Source organism: Psammomys obesus, unplaced genomic scaffold (assembly GCF_907164565.1).
Source record: "Psammomys obesus unplaced genomic scaffold, mPsaObe1.curated_primary_1811, whole genome shotgun sequence".
Classification (NCBI taxonomy): domain Eukaryota; kingdom Metazoa; phylum Chordata; class Mammalia; order Rodentia; family Muridae; genus Psammomys; species Psammomys obesus.
Window position 1 is genome coordinate 56,942,790 of NW_026585895.1, and position 20,296 is coordinate 56,963,085.

At 44.8% G+C, this 20,296-nt stretch overlaps 1 protein-coding gene and 1 pseudogene across 11 annotated transcripts in view; one reads left to right on the forward strand and one right to left on the reverse strand.

Moving 5' to 3' along the window:
- Pnpla7 (patatin like phospholipase domain containing 7) overlaps positions 1-20,229 on the forward strand; it is a 71,413-nt gene extending 51,184 nt beyond the window's left edge. For 8 of the 11 annotated variants that reach the window (XM_055599923.1, XM_055599916.1, XM_055599921.1 and 5 more), the window contains 14 exons: positions 4,478-4,541; positions 5,318-5,486; positions 6,909-7,091; positions 7,857-7,975; positions 13,832-13,988; positions 15,980-16,096; positions 16,236-16,305; positions 16,846-16,962; positions 17,600-17,748; positions 18,027-18,179; positions 18,296-18,406; positions 18,533-18,617; positions 19,537-19,640; positions 19,824-20,229. In XM_055599923.1, coding sequence (XP_055455898.1) covers positions 4,478-4,541; positions 5,318-5,486; positions 6,909-7,091; positions 7,857-7,975; positions 13,832-13,988; positions 15,980-16,096; positions 16,236-16,305; positions 16,846-16,962; positions 17,600-17,748; positions 18,027-18,179; positions 18,296-18,406; positions 18,533-18,617; positions 19,537-19,640; positions 19,824-19,934 — 1,709 coding nt within the window. In that variant the 3' untranslated portion in view covers positions 19,935-20,229. The other 3 variants (XM_055599924.1, XM_055599925.1, XM_055599926.1) reach the window with 3 other exon arrangements.
- On the reverse strand, positions 1,540-1,640 carry LOC129671817 (U6 spliceosomal RNA; annotated as a pseudogene).
- Positions 20,230-20,296: the final 67 nt, after the last annotated feature.

Below are 20,296 nucleotides of genomic sequence, written 5' to 3' on the forward strand. Positions count from 1 at the left end.
ATAGATAGATAGATAGATAGATAGATAGATAGATAGATAGATAGATATGGATAAATATATGTTTAACATTTTTGGAATCTAAGAACATGAAATTAAAACTTAGGAGAATTCTTGAGAATTTCCAAGTTTATAAAGTACTCTGCTTTTCTTAAGATTTTATTTACAAGTATTTAAGTAATTTTGAGTGAAACTATTATAAGATACTCCTTTTCTCTGGTAGGTTATAATAAAAGTTTCAGGATTGTCTGTATAAAGTGGTATAATAGTAAATGCAGTCAGTATGTCCAATAATCATAAAGCAAGATTATTATTATTGGAATAGCTATGGCACAAATATGGCAGTATGGCACAAATATGTTCTCTAACCTACACAGACTTAATTGATAAATATTTTTAAAAAAGTGGTTCTCAACCTGTGGGTCATGACATTTTTTGGGGGAGATCATGTATCAGATATCCTGCATATCAGATATTGACATCATGATTCATAACAGTAACAAAATTATAGTTATGAAGTAGCAACAAAGTGATTTTATGGTTGGGGATCACTACAACATGAGGAATTGTATTAAAGGGTTATAGCTTCAGAAAGGTTAAGAACCACTGATATAAAGCATTATATAATGCAAACCAAAGATCTGTAAAATTGAAAGATACCACAGTATCTTTTATAAATTATTCTTAAAATAAAAACATAATGTAGTAGTATATATAGTTTAAAATTATTGTTTTTGTTTTCTTTTGTTTTTGAGACCTTCTCACTGTGTAGCTCTGGCTGTCCTGGAATTCTCTAGGTGGACCACGCTGGTCTTGAACTCACAGACATCAACCTGCCTTTGCCTCTAGAATGCTGGGATTAAAGGCATGCAACATCATACCTGGCTTGTTTGATATTCTTCGTTCATATTACAGGTGTATAGAAAGCCCCATTAATTTTTGGTGTCACTGGTCAGATTGTTTAAGCTGAATCCAGTGCAGTGTCAAGCTGCTCTGTGGAGAAAGCTTTTCTATTTCAAGATAATTGTAAAATTACAAAAATGGCAAACTGGTAAAGAAAGGCTCCATGACCTTTCCCAATTGTCCCCTAAGATAACACCATATGTGATGCTAAAACTAACAACAGAAGAGTGTATATACTCCTAAGGCCAGCTCCAGATTCATTACCTGTTCTTGTGTATGTATAGATGCACATGTATGTATGTGAATGCGTATGTGCTCTTCCTTTGACACAGGTTTAGCCTAATAGCCAGGACCACACCAAAGCTGCAAAGCTCATTGCCATAGAAACCTTCCAGCTGCCACTTTAAAGCCTCCACATTCTAGCAAGAACCTACTCACTGACAGCTGTAAACAGCTGTTCTTAATTTCTGGTTTTATGTCATTCTGAGAAATTTTATAAAAACAGAATTACAGCATGTAGCCATGTGAGATTTTCTTTCTTCCTTCCTTCTTTCCTTCCTCTCTCCCTCTCTACCTCCCTTCTTTCTCTCTCTCCCTCTCTCCCTCCCTTCTTTTTTTTTCTCTCTCTCCCCCCCCCCCTTAAACACGGAGCCCTTCACAAATTGGCATGTCATTCTAGTTCAGGGGCCGTGCTAATCTTTGTATTTTAGTTTTAGTATAAGTGTTGCTAAAGCAAGCACAACTTTCCTTTTATTGCTAGGGTGTATTCATACCGCTAAGGGTATATTTTAGTTTATTGTACTACTTAGTATGAAAGGGTGTTTGGATGGTTTCTAGTTTGGGAATATTGTGAATTAAATTGCTGTGACCATTTGTGCAATAGTGTTTTGTTTTGTTTTGTTTTGTTTTCACATAAATTTTCATTTCTCTGGAGTCTAAGAGTATATTCAGTCTAATAGGATACCGCCAGTCTCTCTCCACAGTATCTATACCATTTGTATTCCTACTAGCAATGTGTGAAGAACCAGTTTCCTCACATCCTTGACAATATTCTTTGTCATAAGTGTTTTAATTTTAACTATCTAACAGGGGCACAGTATTAGCATACCCTAATTTGTTTGTTTGTTTGTTTGTGGCAGGGCATCACTATGTTGTCTTGACTGGCCTGAAGCTTACTATGTAGACTAGGCTAACCTCAAACTCACAGAGATCCACCTGCTTCTGCCTCCTGCTTGGCCCATATGCCCTGATTTTAATTTGGTTTTCTCTGTTGGTTTATGACACTTATGTTTTTTTCATGTACTGGTTTGCTCTTCATATATGATCTCCTTAGTGAAAAGTCTATTCATATATTCTACTTGTTTTTTTCTTTCAGTTTTTGTTTTGTTGAACGCTGGGGAGATCTCAGAGCCTCACACATGTTAAGGAAGTGCTTCATTTTCAACTACATCCTAGTCCCTTTTTCTCAAAAAAATTTTTTTTTCTTTTCAAGATAGGTTATTTCTGTTTTAGTTCTCTGGCTGTCCTGGAACTCACTTTGTAGACTTTTGTAGACCTGGAACTTGGAGAGATCTTCCTGCCCCTGCCTCCTGAATACTGAGATTAAAGGTCTGCACTGCCACCACCAAGCTTTTTTTCTCATTTTCTAATTAGGCTTTTTGACTTCTTAACTGGTGGAGAAGGGAACTCACTTTTGAAAGCCAAGTATTAGTGGTATATACTTGTAATCCCAGCACTTGGGAGGCAGAGGCAGGAAGATTGCTGCACGTTTAAGCCTGATTATCATATGAGTTCTAGGCTAGTCACAGCTACATAAAAAGACTTTGACTCAAGAAAACCAAACCAAAACAACAAAAAACATAAAAACATCTTGTTTTTGAAGAGTTGTAGGATCAGAGCAGAATTGGGAAGAAACATGGATTTCACAGGTATTCCCTGCCCCCTTCCCGTGCACAGCTATTCCCACTAACACCATCCCCATCCAAAATGGGATGTTGTGCCCCATCACCATTGCTCAGGGTCCAGACAGACAGTGAGTGTTACTGCTGTCATAATTCTGTGGGTTTAGATGTGTGTGATGACAGGTTGTCACTACTACCATATCACTCAACATATTTTCAATTGTCCTCAGGGTCCTCTGTGCTTTGCGTACTCACCCTTTCTCCCAACAAACTCTGGTAACCACTGATCTTTTTGATGTTTCTCTAATTTAGCTATTTTTCAGAATGACACATGGTTGGGATTATATATTTGAGTTCCCTCCATGTTTTTTGGTAGGTGATTTGATAACTTTCTGTTTGTTTTTTTCAAGACAGGGTATACTGTCCAGGTGGAAGAAGCACTGGTCAAGGTGTATATAGGACCTGCTGCCCTTTGCTCCTCCCTCTATTGTGGGACAGATTTGCCTGCTTAAAAAGTTTCTACTTTTTGTTGTTTTTTGAGACAGGCTTTCTCTGTGTAGTCTTGGCTGTACTGGAACTCAATTTGTAGACCAGACTGGCTTCAAACTCAAGAGATCTGCCTGCCTCTGCCTCTCCAGTGCTAAGATTAAAGGTGTGTGCCACCACAGGGACACTTTGTATCTCTGGCTGGCCTGGAACTCCGAGAGATACAGCTCCCTCTGCAGGCAGGCACCACCATGCCAGGCTGTATTTGCATGGTTTAATTTGGAGTTGTGATAGCCACATTGCAGTAGGCTTTCCAATGTAAAGATATCCTTATTCTTTATGCCTTTAAAAAGCAGCTGCTAATTAAAATATGATACAGTGGTTGTTGCTAGTAGTCTCAGCTCCCTGAAAGGCAGAACTGGATCAATTGCTTGAATTTAGGAGTTCAAGGCTATCTTGAGATCCCGTTTGGGGGTGGCAGGGACTCTATAACAAATTATGTCTTAATTGCATACTCTTGGGAGAGCTTGAGAATTCTTTTTTTGTTGCTTTTTTGTGACAATATTTAACTATGTAGCTCTAGCTTAGCAGAACTGGAAGCATGTAGACCAGACTAGCCTTGAACTCAAAGAGATCTGCCTGCATCTGCCTTCCAAATGCTGGAATTAAAGGCTAGGTCACCATGGCTGGCTTGTTAATAATGATTTAAATCTCCTTGTATATTATTACTGGCTTTCCCATTGCTAGGCTCTTTTCCACCTGTGGCCAGTGTACTCCTGTGGCAGCTTCCTGAGAGTGACCATTGCTCTCCACTCTGCATTGCTTTCGTTGGCTAATTTGAGGGGCATGGATGTTCAAGTATGGCATCTGCCTGTGCATGAACTAGATTTAGATCCAGGCCACTTTAGATGTGGCTTTTGGAAATGACAGGATTTCAAGTTTTACTGTTGCATTCTGTCCTTGCTACCAGCATGTGTCCACACACCTGATGGTAGGATTGCAAAGACTTGGTTCATATGTCAACAGGAGACTCAGATTTGGAGAGGCAGCCTAAAAGTGTGGCTCATCCTCATTGCCAGCAATCCCTTCCAGAGAGCTGACCTCAGGACAAGGTGTAAACACTCTGGTCTCTTGCTTTTCCTACAAGGTGGCTGGTGGGACACACTTCTGAAATGGATGCATGTTTTCAGGTCCTGTCCTGCTGCTGACCAGTGACAACATCAAACAACGCCTTGGTTCTGCTGCTCTAGACAGGTGTGCCTCTGGCCCCTTACAGTTCCATATAGAGAAATTATCCAACCTGAACTTCTTTCCTAGCTGTCCTGGCATGGTCCTAGGATGGACCTCATTACTCCTGTGCCTTGGTGCACATTACAGCATGTTCCTTTCCCGCTATGCTCTATACTTTGTATGCGTATTTGGGTACCATCAGAGGTTCCAGGAGGCAACCATGCCCCTCCTTCACATGCAGGCAGCTCTGCATCTTATTGTTTCTCTTAAGCCCCCTGTTCTGGGCCCGGCCACAGCCTCAGTTCAGCTGCCCAGTTCCAAGGTCATCTCTGCTGCTCTGTGGGAAGGGTGCTAATGAAGATGAGGAACCTTAGGAGACTCCATAGAAGGTGAGGTACTAACACTCAGGAGGCAGAGGTGGGCCAATCTCTGTGAGTTGGAGGCCAACCTAGTCTACAGAGTGAGTTCCAGGCCAGCCAATGGCATATAGTGAGAACCCTTCTCAAAAAAGTGTTTTTTGTTTGTTTGTTTGTTTGTTTTGTTTTTTTTTTTGTTTTTGTTTTTTTTTTTTAAGTTTAGGGACTAGTGATATGACTCAGCAGTTAAGAGCACTGGCTGCTTTTCCAGAGGTCCTGAATTTAGTTCTCAGCAACCATATGGTGGCTCATGACCATCTATAAAGGGATTTGATGTCCTCTTCTAGCGTGCAGGTGTACCTAGAGACAGAGCATTCATGTATTCAAAAAAATACATAAATAAAATTTTAAAGAAGCTGAGGTGTGCTGCCCTGTGTCTTGCAGTATCCATGAGTACCGGCTGTCCAGTTGGCTAGGGCAGCAGGAAGACATCCACCGGATTGTACTCTATCAAGCAGATAGCACACTCACACCCTGGACTCAGCGCTGCATCCGTCAAGCTGACTGCATCCTCATTGTAGGCTTGGGTGATCAAGAGCCAGCAGTAGGTGAGGTGAGTGCTCCAAGGGACTTCCAGAGTCCTTGTTCTCTTTCCTTTGGTTGAAATATTTTAAGAAGAGGACCCATATATTTGCCATCCACTCTTTAGAGACCTTTGCTGTAGTAACTCCTAGAGATTATATAGAAATAGTGTCCTATTTTATATCCTTTTTTCCTTTTTTTTTTTTTTGTTTTATTTTGTTTTTTTAGACAAATTTTACTGTGTAGCCTTGGCTGTCCTGAACTCACTCTATAGAGCAGACTGCTCTCAAACTCTTAAGAGATCCACCTGCCTCTGCCTTCCAAGTACTGAGATTAAAGGCATGTGCCACCATTGCCTGGCATAAAATTTCCTTTTTCACCAATATGTGGGATTTTGATAAAGATCCCATTGTTTCATCCATTTTATGGCTGTCTGGTTTTCTATCTGTGAGCACCCCACCTGTTTATGCAAACATTCTCTGCTGGTTATGTCACAGTAACAAGCTGTGTGCAACTTGTCTTCAGATACTTTCAAGTGGTTGACCCCAAAGAATGTTTGTGCTTACTGGATGCTGCCAAATTGCTTACATGGGTTTGGTTTTTTTTGTTTGTTTGTTTTGTTTTTAAGATTTATTTATTATGTATACAATATTCTGTTGCACTTACAACTTCACACCAGAAGAGGGCACCAGATCTCATTACAGATGGTTGTGAGCCACCGTGTGGTTGCTGGAAATTGACCTCAGGACCTCTGGAAGCGCAGCCAGTGCTCTCAACCTCTGAGCCATCTCTCCAGCCTGTCTTTTTTTTTTTTTTCCCCGCAGCTTTTCTTTGTGAAGGGCTGCAGGTATGGCTGAAGAGCTCCGTGTCACTCTCCAAAGTGAACATTTATAGTCCATCTATTTTCTTTGACTAAGTAGTATGAAGTGACACTTCTTCATTCTAATTAATGTTCCCATCTCCTCTCTTGTTCCACCTGCTCTGCTTTCATTCAAACATCTGCTCTGCCTGTCTAATCCTGGAGCAGCTAAAATCATCCCCTCTGATGTGTGTTCCCATTATGCAGGAGCAGTGCTATTCTGTAAGGGCAGTTGTCCAAAAGGTGCATCATTTGTAAAGGTCGCAGCACACAGTCACAAGGCAGTGTTTTGAGACATAGCAGGACGCACTCCTGTGTCATACCCTGAGTACCCTTGCAGCCATGCTGCCTCCCCGCCCCAGCACACATAGTTCAGTGGACCATGTGGTCACTTGGGGTTATCAACCCCAAGATGGGCTATCTTTATAGCCTTTGTACTAACTAGACCTATCATACATTGATTTGTCTGGGGCCAGCCATCTGGGCAGTATTGAGTGTAGATCTTGAAGACAGCTCTGTGGTGGTCCTTGGTTCTGTACTATGCTCAGTCCTCAGGCTTGCAGGGATTGCTGACCAGGCTGTACTATCCTTCAGCTGGAGCAGATGCTGGAAAGCACAGCTGTGCGTGCCCAGAAGCAACTAATCTTGCTGCACAAAGAGGAGGGTCCAGTGCCTGCCCGAACAGTAGAGTGGCTCAACATGCGAAGCTGGTGCTCTGGCCACTTGCATCTCTGCTGCCCACGCCGTGTCTTCTCTAAGAGGAGCTTGCCCAAGCTGGTGAGCCTGGGTGGGCTGGACCAGTGGGACTTGGCCTGACTACATCGTCTCTGGCCTCCTACTATGGACTTAGAACTGTCTTCCTCTTTATGCAGCATCAGGGCTTGTGGGTTCTGGTTGAGTTTGTCTATTCTGCTTCTGAACTGTGGCTATGACCTTAAAATTGAGATTCTTGGGCATGGTGGAGGCATAAGCACAGAGAGACCATCAAGACCTGGGAACCAGTCAACCCAGAAATCTGGGCTTGACTTAGGTTCAGGGACCAAAGCTGAGAGTCCCAAAGAGATCTAATGGTCAGGTTCCTATGCTGTCCCTTCAGCACAGAAACAGATACCATCTTGAGACACCTCTTCCTTAGGTCATCTTTAGTTCTTTGGGCCCAGTGTGAAAACTAGGTGGAGAGAGTACTGGGGCTGCCCACATGCTGTAGCCCTTCAACCCCCACAGCCCAATGGACAGCACCCTGTTCCCTGCATCTCTGCTTTGCACCATATGCCCTGAGAGCACTGTCTACGTAAGGGCCAGTGGAGAGACTCCCGTGAGGACATCCTGAGGAGCTCTGTGGTAGGCAGTGTAGAAGCTCCCTTTAGGTCTGTTTGTCCTTTGCCAGCACTCCCCCTCCCACCATGAGCCTTAACCCTTTCAGGCACTTTGGTGTTAATGAGCCTGTGTCCTGGAAAGGATAGGATTTGAGTCAAATCAGGATTTACAGTTGTAGCTGAAGAAAAATGCACAAACCTCTTTTCTTATTTTGGCTCCTCTCAGATTGAGATGTACACGCGTGTTTTCCAAAGACCACCAGACCGTCATTCAGATTTTTCCCGCTTGGCACGGGTGCTGACAGGCAATGCCATTGCCTTGGTGTTTGGAGGTGGTGGAGCAAGGTGAGCCCCCATCCAACTGTGTGCTACATGTGTCGGGGTGACAGTTAATTCCCACAGGCTTTAAAGCATGGGGAAGATGATAGCATGGTGCTATAGATGAAAGGACCCTTGGACCTAGTGTCCTTAGGAAAGAGTCCCCATAGATGACAAGGGTGTGGTCTGCATGAAAAATTATCTGGGTACTTACTTGTTTATAGCCCAAATGTTTTGGATTTCACTGTTGCCGGTTTGGTAGAAGAAAGTGTTTGTATTGTCTGACTGCCTATGCTTGGAAGCATTTGTTTGGTTAGCCATGTGTCCTCTTTGAACATTGTCTGTTCTTGTTCTTTAATAGTTCCCAGTGGGCTCCCCATGAGGTTCTTTCCATTTTAATATACTCTCTGTGGTGGAATGGAATCTGATCATGAACTAGAGAAATATTCTTTAGTTCTTTGGGCTCTAAGTTCTTTAAAGACTTTGAGCCCATGTAATTCTGACTGGTGTCATCTGACTGGTCTGAGCTGAAAGAAGTGGAGGCCTAGGGCATCATGAGAGAGCAGTGTCTGGCTCCACCTCTCCCAGGAATGCTTTGGAGCTGGGCCTCTGTGAGCTGCATCCTGCCTCTGCTCATTTTGGTGAATGACACCACTGTGCTCATTGCATCTTGAGAACCTGGGGGAACTGGCCTAGAAGAGGGGTGTGACAGCTTGCATTGTTACAGGTAGGAAGAGGCCCTGGTCCTTCCTGTGGGTCTGGATAATCAAAGCTTAGAACAGTTAGGTCAAGACCTGGTCCTTGCTTTCAGGTCAGGCCATCAGTGGTTTTGATGAATCTGCCACTTTGCTCAAGGTATACTTAAAAGCCATGAGGATCCTGCAAAGCACACAACAAACAGTCCTCTGCCTGCCCTCCCAGAGCCGATCTACAGACTTCCCAGAAATAACTACTCTGAACTCTCTTTGGACATTGACTTTTCTGTGATTCTAAGTAATATTCCTATTTGACTAATTCTCTGTTTTCCTTAAGTTTTAGATTATCCTCCAATAATTGCATCTGTTGTTCTCTATGTACACTCATTTGTCTGTGGCTCTGCCTCTGTGTCTTACTCTCATCAGCTTCATGAGAGTTCACTGACAGTGTGTAGCACTGTGAGGATGTAGCTCCTTCAGAGATAAATCATATCCTTGGGACTCTGACACCATTTCCTTCTTAGGAGTTTCTGACTGTTGTGTTTGCTTCAGCTCTATTTCTGATATCATCAGTGTACAAGCAAACACTGCCAGAGCGTTCATATCCTCTTAGACCAGGTCTCCAGCCCACCAGCCCCCTCATCCTCACTGATTTCTTTCCAGCCAACTGTTGGAAAGCTACCCTGGAATTTTCTATATGATCATCCTAAAAACTACCTTTGCTTTATTCCTTTGTTCAGCTCCATTTTCTCCATCTCATGTCTCTCTTTGTGGAAATCTCCTGAAGAGAGGCTGTGTGGGAGGTAAAAGTGTTAACACCAGACCTATCCAGAAGACATTCACACTCTGCTCTCATACTTGAGTGATAGTTTGGCTAAGCATAGATTCCAAGAGGAAAATAATCTCTGAGAAATTTTGTGGTATAATTGTATTGTGTGTGCAGCTTTGATATTGCTGAGATTATCAATGCTGTTTTTATTCGCTGGTCTTGTTTTTCTTTCTGGAGCCTTCTGGGGGTTCTTGGTATTTTGAAAGGATGTGGTGGTGTCTTAGTGGTGATGTTGTCCTTACCTAGGACTCTGAAGTCTTCTTGGGCCCTTTCACATTTGGAAATTTATGAAGTTGAAACTCTAGGAAATGTTACACTTTTAATTATTTCATTTTATGTACACGGGTATTTTATATGCATGTATGTCTGTGAACCACATGCATGTGTGGTGCCTGCAGAGTCCTGAAGAGGTTGTCCAATCCCCTGGAACTGGAGTTATAGACAGTTGTGAGTTGACATGTAGGTGCTGGGAATTAAATCCAGATTCTCTGCAGGAGCTTATGTGCTCTTAGCTACTGAGCCATCTCTCCTTTCCCAAAGTGTTTCCTTTTTAAAAATAAGTTTTGCTTTTCTTTGTTTTCTCTTCCTAAGCTCAATAGTGGTAGCCTAAAAGAAGCCTCTGATTTTTATATCTTTTTATCTCTGTTTTCTTAGAGATTTTTTAAATTGTATCTTTCAGCTTTTTTTGTACTCAAATATTTTAACACTTGCAGTTTTATTTTTGTTTATTTTGTTTTAGTCAGGTTCTCCCTATGTAACCTAATCTGTCTGGGAACTTGAGATTATCCTGCCTCAGCCTCACAAGTGCTATACCGTCATGTCCCAACTTATGGATAGCCTTTTCCCTCCCATAGCATTCTCTCTGTTTCACTAATGCAGTATTTCATTGAGGCTATCAATGACACATCTTTTATTTATTGCTTTATTTGTTTGCTTGCTTAAAGTTTCTCACATATACTCATGTGTCTAGGTTTGTCCACTCAACATGACAATTGAGATTTGTATTCTAGATGGGATCCATAAGGAAATTCCATCATCACCATATTACAGACTCCCTTCTGATAAGATTTTTGGCTTGTTTTCTGGTTTTGTTATAAAGAACAAAATTATCTTTTTTGTTGTTGATGTATGTTTTCTTTCCTCGTGAACAAATACATAGGAGTGGGATTCCCTGATCATGGGGTAATGATACTGTTTACATCCCCACCAGCCATGTGTGAGAATTCAGTTTTCCTTCTCTTGTTTACCCTTGGTGTTGTCAGAATTTAAATTACAGCTATTCTAATATGTAATAGTCCTTCTTTTGATTCAAGTTTGTATTTCTCTGAAGACTAATGATATCAGAATCATATGTAGTTTTCATCTATTTGTGCCTCTTCGTTGTTGTTGTGAAGTTTTGATCTCCCTACCCATTTTGAGTAGATTGTTTCTTTTTTTTAATCACAAACAGAAAGTTCACTCTAACTTTGTGTATTATTTATTTATTTATTTGTATGTATATGCGTGCTTTATCTGTATGTATACCTGCAGGCCAGAAGAGAGCATCAAGTCCCAGTATAGATGGTTGTGAGCCACCATGTGGTTGCTGGGAATTGAACTCAGGACCTCTGGAAGAGCAGAAAGTGCTCTTAATCACTGAGCCATGTTTCCAGCCCAGTAGATTGTTTCTTATTATTGAGTTGAGAAAGTTATTTATTGTTACTGAGATGCTTTTTTGGTGCATTTATGCTAGTGTTGTCCCTCAGCCTCTGCTTCTCTTTCAGTGGCATCTTTGAGTGAAGGTGTTAACTTGTGTCATTCTCTTTGTACCTCTGTGTATCTCTATCTCTCTGTCTCTCTCTGTGTCTGTGTTGCTCTCTCTCTCTCTCTTTCTGTGTGTGTGTGTGTGTGTGTGTTTGTGTGTGTGTATGAGCATGTGCTCGTGTACATGTGTATATGGCAGGGGTCCCAGAGGACAACCTCAGGTGTCATTCTTCAAGTATTAGATACCATCTACCTTGCTTTTTGAGACAGGGTCTTTTACTAGCATGGAGTTTGCCAAGTAGGCTAGGCTGTACTCCCCTCAACCCTGCTGCTCTACAAGTCCCTAGAAACTCTGTAACTATGTAGTTAATATCTTGCTACTAACCATCTGATTTTTTTTTTTGTATATATATTGACTCTACTTCTAATAAGGCCTCTTCAGTCCTTTTGTAGCTATTCTGTAACACACACAAATTCAATGTGTGATTTGAGAGTTAATTAATAATTAAGTCTAGACTAAAAAGAGCATGAGACAGCCAGCTATCAAGGGAAATCAGGATTACTTGATAAATTGCAGCCGTTGAAACCAAGGCAGCTTATGAGTTTTTTATTTAGTAAATTCTGACACAGTAGAAAGACAAATCTATCTATGTTCTGGAACAGTGTGCCTATGACATGGAGGAGGAGGGTGAGGGTGAATTTGAGGCCAGTACAGGCTATAACTTTTCCAAAAATAGGCAAGAACAGAAATTACAAACTTACAATATAAGCATCCATTACAAGGATCAAAAAAGCAAAAGGGTGGGCTTTGAAAGGACAGTCAAGAAAAAAATGAGAAAGGTGCAGGAGGTCCTGCTGTGTGAGAGTGTCATGTAGACTGTCACTGCTACTCTGATTTCATGACAGCGGTATCTGCATTATGCTGGCACAATAGTCAGACCTTATCTCTCTTAAGCTGTCTCTAATCTGCCGTTAAATGCATGTGTTGGTTTCTTCATCCCAGTTATGTGTTCCATGTCTATAACCTCCCCACTTGATCCTGCTTAGTTTCCCATTCTTTGTCAGTTATCAATCCTGTCTTTAATTTCTTCTACTCTTGTTTTTTTGTTCCAGGCCCTAGCTGGCCTGGAATTCTACATGTAGACTAGGCTGGCTTTCAGCTCACAGAGAGCCACCTGCTTCTGCCTCCCAACTACTAGGATTAAAGGCATATGCTGCTATGCCCAACTCTCAACAATAGTTTTTTGTTTTGTTTGTTTGGTTTTGGTTTTGTTTGTAGGGAACAGGGTCTCTCTGTGTCCTGGAACTCACTATGTAAACCAGGGTTGGGGCTGAAGAAATGGTGTGGTGGTTGAAAGCACTGGCTACTCTTTCAGAAGATCTTGGTTCAATTCCCAGCACCCATATGGCAGCTCACAACTGTCTGTAACTCCAGTTCCAAGGGATCTGGACCCTGCAGGCACTGCATTTACATTCTGCAAAGACATGCACGCAGGCAAAACGCCCATGCACATACAATATAAATAAACCTAGCTGGCCTTGAGCTCCTTGAGACCTGCCTGCCTCTGCCTCTGCCTCCCAAGTTCTGGGATTAAAGATGTTCACTGCTATGCCTGACTCAGCTTTTGTTCTAAGATCCACTTATTTAGTTCTTTTCTGTTGGTATTGTATATTGTCCTTTTTTTATGTGCTAAACATGCACACATATTTCAACCATTTTAGTGCAGTGAAATGTGCTCACATTGTCATGCAACTAACTGTCAGGCCTGTCTATTTCTGGACTATTTCATCATCCTAAATAAACTAATTAATGTTCTCCCCATTCTCTGCAACCCCGTTCTGTATTCATGAACTTGCCTGCTGTACAGACCTCATGGGCCTGGAGTCATCCATTTGTCCTGTGTCTGCGTCTTTCACTCGGCATATATATTTAATACTGGCAAATGCACAGTACTTTGCTCACCCATGCTAGACACAGACTGCTTATACCCTTTTTAACGTGTATGATACTGGGGATCAAACCATATGTGCATATAGTAGGCAAGTACTCTGTAGTCATGAGGTCTTTTCTTCTCATGTCTATCTCTCTGTCTCTCTCTTGTTATGTTTCATTTTGAGGCTTTAGCCTGCTTTGAGGAAATGGTGAATAAAGGTCTAAGGGGCTGGCTCATTTCTACTTTACTGTGGTTCCTAGGGCAACTCTCAGGGTACTTACCAGGACTCCCCTTTTTCAGGAAGCTCTCATTTCCACTTTTCCTCACCACAAGTATGGTAAAAGCCTGTTGAACTTCTCTGACTCTGGTGCTCTGTTGGAATCAGCAGTGCATAGAAGACGCCACCCACTCACTGATCCTCCTTAGGAAAACCTTCCTTCCCATCCTAGCCCTATAGTCACCTGTGTACCTCTAGAGAAAGGAAACTTAAATTATATCCAGACTTCTCTCTGGGCCTTTCCTCTCTTTGATCCATTGTCTGTGGTTATGCAAACTTCAGATTCTGAGGAGGGAAGAATGGTCAGATCATGGGTAGCTGCCTCTGCGACCTCCATAGAGTGTATAGTTCAAGGGCTGGCCTGACTGTGGTGCTTATTTTCTTTCTCTCTTCTTACCGGTGAAGAGGCTGTGCCCAGGTAGGTGTCCTCAGGGCCCTAGCAGAGTGTGGCATCCCCGTGGACATGATCGGAGGGACATCCATTGGGGCTTTCATGGGTGCCCTGTTTGCTGAGGAGCGGAGCTACAGCCAGATGCGGATCCGAGCCAAGCAGTGGGCAGAGGTAAGCAGGTACCCTTCACTGTCAGGAATGCTCTATTTTTCAAGGAGACGAGGCATGTAGGTGAGAACATGGCCTGTGTGGCAAAGGGAGAACATAAAGCATTAAAAGACTGAGCAAATGATGGGAGATGGTCAGAAATTGGTGGCAGGAGGTGACCTGAGGTAGGTGAGTGGATGTGGCCCTAAAGTAGGTAATGGGAAGTGATCAGATTTGTGCTGTATTCTTAACTGATAGAAGTTTACCAGGTGAAAATATGGAGGGCCAATGTCACTGAAGGGGGAGCTAGTGGTTCCTATAGTTGCTGGAAGTGAGACATAGCTGTATCTGGACCTACAATGGGCAGAGAGGCAACAAAGAACTAAATCAGGAATGAAGTCTCAGATTTCTTTTTTAAAAATTATTTTTATTCTTGAGAACTTTGTATGTGTATTTAGATATGTATTTATATTTAGATATGATCATAATAAGATAATGATCATAATAAGATATGATCATATCTACCTCCCAGTTGTCCTCTCTAACCCCCCCTATAGTCTCCCAACATGTCCAATTCTCAACTTTGTCCTTTTTACCTTTTTATTAGTTCTTTGAGAATATTGTACAATATATTTTGATCACATTTAACTCCTCCCCCAAGTCCTCCAATATCCTCCCCTTCCTCAACCATGCCTTAGGCTTCTGAGGCAAAGGCAAGGCAGAGTATGTAGACTGGTTAGTATGGATCATTCCAGCAGGCTTGCCTCGCCCCTGGCCCTAGATGATTTAAAAGACTGGGAGTATTGCCTTGGCGTGAGTCAAACCAGGGAAGGGCTGAGTGTGGCTCTTGGCTGCATAGGAGATGTGACTTGCCTGCTATTAGTCCAGCCTTGTCATAAATGGACACCAGAACCAAAACATCAAACAGAATCAAAGGAAACAGGACAGTTTTTCTAGCTCCGTATTGCCAGCAGGCAGCTCATAGCCTTCTCAAGGCTATGTAGCTCCTGTGGAACCCTGCTGAAATCAAGCGTGGGATCAAAAGATTTTTGTGCTCTCCTTTTTCAAAGAAAAGAAAATTGCTCATCTTTTGCGCAGAAGCTGAGGAGTGGGCTACCTGCTGCAGTCACAAAGCTCAGGACAGCCTGAGGCTCTCTATCCAGAAAGATTTTTTACCATGGAATGAGTGGCCATCAAAAAAGAGAGCCTGGTGACACATCCTGTCCTTAGTGATATGTCAGCAGTCACCAGGAGTGGCCTGTAAGATCAGTGACCACAGGAAAATGTGTTCAGTTGGTATGGAACAGCTTATATGTAGTCATAGGCTGCAAAGGCCAGCCCAGGACCTGTGGGGATGTTTTCCCTTCCGTCCTTCTGCTCCTCTAGTGCTGAGGGTCAGCAATGGGAAGAGTCAGGGCACTTTGGGCTGGTCTTCCACCATGCTAAGGGTGAACTATGCTGTGGTACCCTGCCTGAGAGGGAGGCTGCTGCTGGACACAACGGAGATGGGGCTGTGGACTTATGTACCAACCAGCCCTGCTGAAGCTATGGATGACTGTGGGGCAGTTTGTCCAGCAGCTTCCATAGCTTGGGCCCTGAGCAGAATCTCAAGCTGTCTTATGGAAAGGTCTTCACAGAGCTTCAAAGCTTCACAGAGCTTCTGGTCTCTTCTTGCTGTTGACTTTCCCAGAGCTGGTGGCTTTATCCAACCTAGTGCTCCCTCAACTTTATTGGAAAATTTAAAGTACAAGGGTCTGCTGGAGTCCCCAAGAGGTCTCAAGGTCTGGCTGGCTGAGGATAGGAGAGAAGGCATGGAGCCCAGGAGCCTCTGCTGGCCTTTTTGCCTATACTAAGGCTCAGTCCCACAAGGATTGCTTTCCTGAAACTTCAGGCAGTTGGACCTGTAGATTCTCTTGGCTGCCTGTATTCTGAGGCAGAAAGCAGTCACCTGTATCCTGCTTTAGCAAGGGTCCCACAGGCCAGAGGGTGATTTCCTCAGTCTCTCCTGTCTCTAGGATATGACATCAATGATGAAGACTATACTGGACCTGACTTACCCAATCACATCAGTGTTCTCTGGCAGTGGCTTCAATAGCAGCATCAGCAGCATCTTCAGAGACCGGCAGATTGAGGTGTGTCCTTACCACATCTGGTTTGCATTGGCTGCTAGGTGGCCTTGACAGTGTCTTGCTTTCTCCATGCTCATTTGTCCCTAGATGGACAAGGAACAGTTGAAGAGGCAGTTTCTCCTGATCCCTGTCCTTTCCGCAGGACCTGTGGCTCCCCTACTTTGCCATCACCACCGACATCACAGCCTCTGCCATGCGAGTTCACACAGATGGTGAGAGCCTTCTCCAACCAAAAGCACCATAGGGTCAGCTCAGTCGGGTCAGCAGCTCTAGGATCTTAGGAAGGTATGGGTACAGGTAGCTCTATGAGATTGTTAAGGGCACTGATGGTCTTACAAAGGAAGCAGTCACAGGCACATTTGTACAAGGTAGGCAGAGGATGTCTCTGCCACAGGTGCACTAGGTGAAGTGGGGCAATCAGGAGTGAAGATACCAGGTGGACAAAGGGGCCTCTGAGAAAGGAGCAGGCGGAGGATGTACTCAGGCACAGAGGTTTCACTTGGGCAAAGTGGGATATCTGGGGACCATAGAAGAATACTTCAGTGTCATCAGTTCTCGAGGCAAAGCCCTTGGGGGATGAGAAATCTGGGAGTGGTCTGTCAAGGTTGGTGTTCTCCCTGGAGGGAGGACCTGTGGGCTTTTAAAGTGACAAAGATGAGACTCTGATTCTCCAGTGTAGGACCAGCACCACAGAGGGCAGAGAAAGGTTCCTTCCTGGCTCCTTTTCCTACCAGATCTTTTTGGTGCTCTAGGCTCTTTGTGGAGGTATGTCCGTGCAAGCATGTCCTTGTCAGGCTACATGCCCCCACTCTGTGACCCTAAGGATGGACACCTGCTGATGGATGGGGGTTACATCAACAACCTCCCAGGTACTGCAGAGGATGCCAGAGTGCCCCCTTTGCTGGTGCATAGCTCTTTGGTCATTCTGCCCTGTGGCTGCCTGCCACAACCGCCTCCACATCAGGAAGGCTGGGGTGATACACGTTTTCCTTAGAGTATGCCAAGAGAAAATGTCAGGCTGGCATCAACTCATAGAGAACACATGCGCATGTGCCCATTCATGCACATGCGCACAGCATGCTCCTAGCATATGGCTCTCCCTGTTAGCACAGCAGCAACCAAACAAAGGCCAAGGAGACAAACGAGGAGCAATTGATTTCCATCTGTGCCCACAGTTGGAAACTAACAGTCTGCAGGTGTTGAGTGTGCTATGAGTGAGGCCACACCTGCTACCTGTTGGCTACGTGCTCAGGAGGGCTCAAACATAGTTCTATGCACACGGCTACACACAGGCTGACACATTTGATCTACTGTCCCCATAGGCCCAGGAAGAAGTCTAGAGAGGACTCCCTGGTGGAGCCAGCAAGAGAAACAAGGCCCTCATAGGGCTTTGTAAAGCAGGGTCTTCCTCCCATCTGTTTTTCCCATTCCTTCTGGAGTGCTACCCCATACCCTGGTTCTGCATTCTTGACCTGGGTATAACTTTTTCTACCTTTTTCTCCATAGCTGATGTGGCAAGATCCATGGGTGCAAAGGTTGTGATTGCCATTGATGTTGGCAGCCGGGATGAGACGGACCTCACCAACTATGGTGATGCCTTGTCTGGATGGTGGCTGCTTTGGAAACGCTGGAACCCCTTGGCTACAAAAGTCAAGGTAGGATAGGTTACCAATGATAGCCTCTCTGGGGCTCTTATCCTCTATGAGCCATGCCTGGCCATAGGGATGTGGAAGCACCTCCCATGTTCAGAGTTCAACAGATCTGGGTCACTTTCTTATACTGTTTTCCAGACCCTAGGACTAACCCAGGGACAAGAGGGGCAGAAGCACGGTTGCATAGCTCAATAGGTCACATCTTCAGGGCTCATCATCTTCCTGGACCAGGAGGGATGAGGAAGGAGGGTCAGGGTAGGAGGCTCAAGCATTCTTGGCAGGTGCTCAACATGGCAGAGATTCAGACACGACTGGCCTATGTGTGCTGCGTGCGGCAACTAGAGATGGTGAAGAACAGTGACTACTGCGAGTATCTGAGGCCTCCCATTGATAGCTACCGCACCCTGGACTTCGGCAAGTTTGATGAGATCTGTGTGAGTGTCATCAACTGGCTACAAAGGAAGAGGGACTGATGGATCAGTTCAGCCTCTTTTCTAGAGCATGACAAGGGGCTCCCTCAAGTTCCTGATGGGGCCTCCTATGTACACAGGAAGTTGGATATCAGCATGGGCGGACAGTGTTTGACATCTGGGTTCGGAGTGGTGTACTGGAGAAGATGCTGCAGGACCAGCAGGGGACAAGCAAGAGGAAGGACTGTGGGGTGAGATGGCGGATGGGAGGGTCTGCCAGGATAGGGGTCCAAAGCACTGGCAGCATTCTCTGTACCCGTTCTGCCTGTGTGCAGCCTGAGATGGGTGATATGCTCTGCTGCTTCCTCTAACTGCAGTTGTTCACCTGCCCCAATGCCTCCTTCACGGACCTTGCTGAGATCGTGTCAAGAATTGAGCCGGCCAAGGTGGCTGTAGTGGATGGTGAGTTAGCTATCCAGAAAGTGGGCCTGCATAACAAAGGTGGATCAGGTAAGAGGTAGCCAGACACCACTATTCTAGACCCCAGCTCTTGCCTTTGAAGAAGTACCAACTGAGCTCTGCTGACCAAGAGGCTGACCACCAAGGAGTGGATGTAGCCTCAGTCTATAGGTGAGGCCCAGGGGAGGACTGTGCTGTATTGTGAAAGCCCGGGCAAGGAGAGCATTAGCGTTTTGGCTCTTGGTCATCTTGTTCAGGTTGCCAAGGGCAGGAGTCCTGGGACTGTTCTGAGGAAGTCAAGCAGAGGGGCCCTTGCCACTCTGGTGGCAAGTGGTCTCCATTGTGTCAAGATGGGCATCTCCCTCATCACTCCATACAATACTAACCACATCACAGACCTTCAGGGAACCCACTGGCCGAGCTTGAGAGTCAGGTCCAACCACTGCTCTGACCTACAGCCCTGCAGTGGAGCCATCATCTACCATCCTCACCCACATCTTGCAACAAAACAGCATGTTTTGCAGCATTGCTTGCTGCGTGTTTCATTTTAAAGAGGAACTTGAAAGTGCGCTGGGGCCTTCCCAAGGTGAGAGCCCCAGATACTGAGCTGAGTTTGTGCTGGCATCACCTTATACAACCCTGGCCAAAACTCCCTGTGCATGGTTAGGGAGCAGGTAAGGAGAGCCAACTTACTCCATGTTTTTGTGAAAAACATACAGAACACATTGTGGAGTGAGGTGGACAAAGCCAAATGTGATGTATTGCTGGGTCTGCTGCAGCTTCCTCTGGCAGCCCTGGGGACTGTGTTACATGGTGGTAAGGGTGGAGGCTCTCTGGCCATGTTCTGCCTCAGTTTTAGCTGTGCTGGGCACAACCACTGCCCTTTGGAAAAGGAACATTAGAGCTCTTTCTTCTACCCCAGATGAATCTGACTATCAGACAGAGTATGAGGAGGAGCTTCCAGACATCCCCAAGGAAACATATGCCGACTTCCAGAGTGCTGGGACTGAGTTGGACTCTGACTCGGTGAGGTGCTGGACCACGCCCTACCTGTGTCCCTCGCTTGTGACCACTCTGAGGTCCCCAACCTGGGCCTGCTCCTGGTCTCAGATTCTGGGCTATAGATAGTCCCTCCCACTCCAGGTGATGCAGCCTGGGTTCTGGCAACCCCCACTTCACATACCTTGACCGTGCATGCTTTGCTTCCAGGAGGATGAGCCTTCACTGTGGCAAGGGCCCCTCTGCTTGACTTCCTCAGAACAGTCCCAGGACTCCTGCCCTTGGCAACCTGAACAAGATGACCAAGAGCCAAAACGCTAATGCTCTCCTTGCCCGGGCTTTCACAATACAGCACAGTCCTCCCCTGGGCCTCACCTATAGACTGAGGCTACATCCACTCCTTGGAGGCTACATCAGTTGCCTGACAAGATCAAGCAGGGTGGTGTGTCTGTCTGGTTTCTTCCAGTGACCTGGGCTGTGTTAGAGAAGTCATGGGCCTCTTCTCTTCACTGGTACCCCTTGTATCCCCACAACGATACTGAAGAGTGGCCCTGAAGCCTCTGTGAGGCATGGGATGGGCATCTTAATAAAAGCCAATCCGATTGTGTGGATATTTCACTCGGCTGAAAAGGCTGCAATGGCAAACAGCTAGGTGGACTTGAGATCTAGAAGGTCAGTGGGAT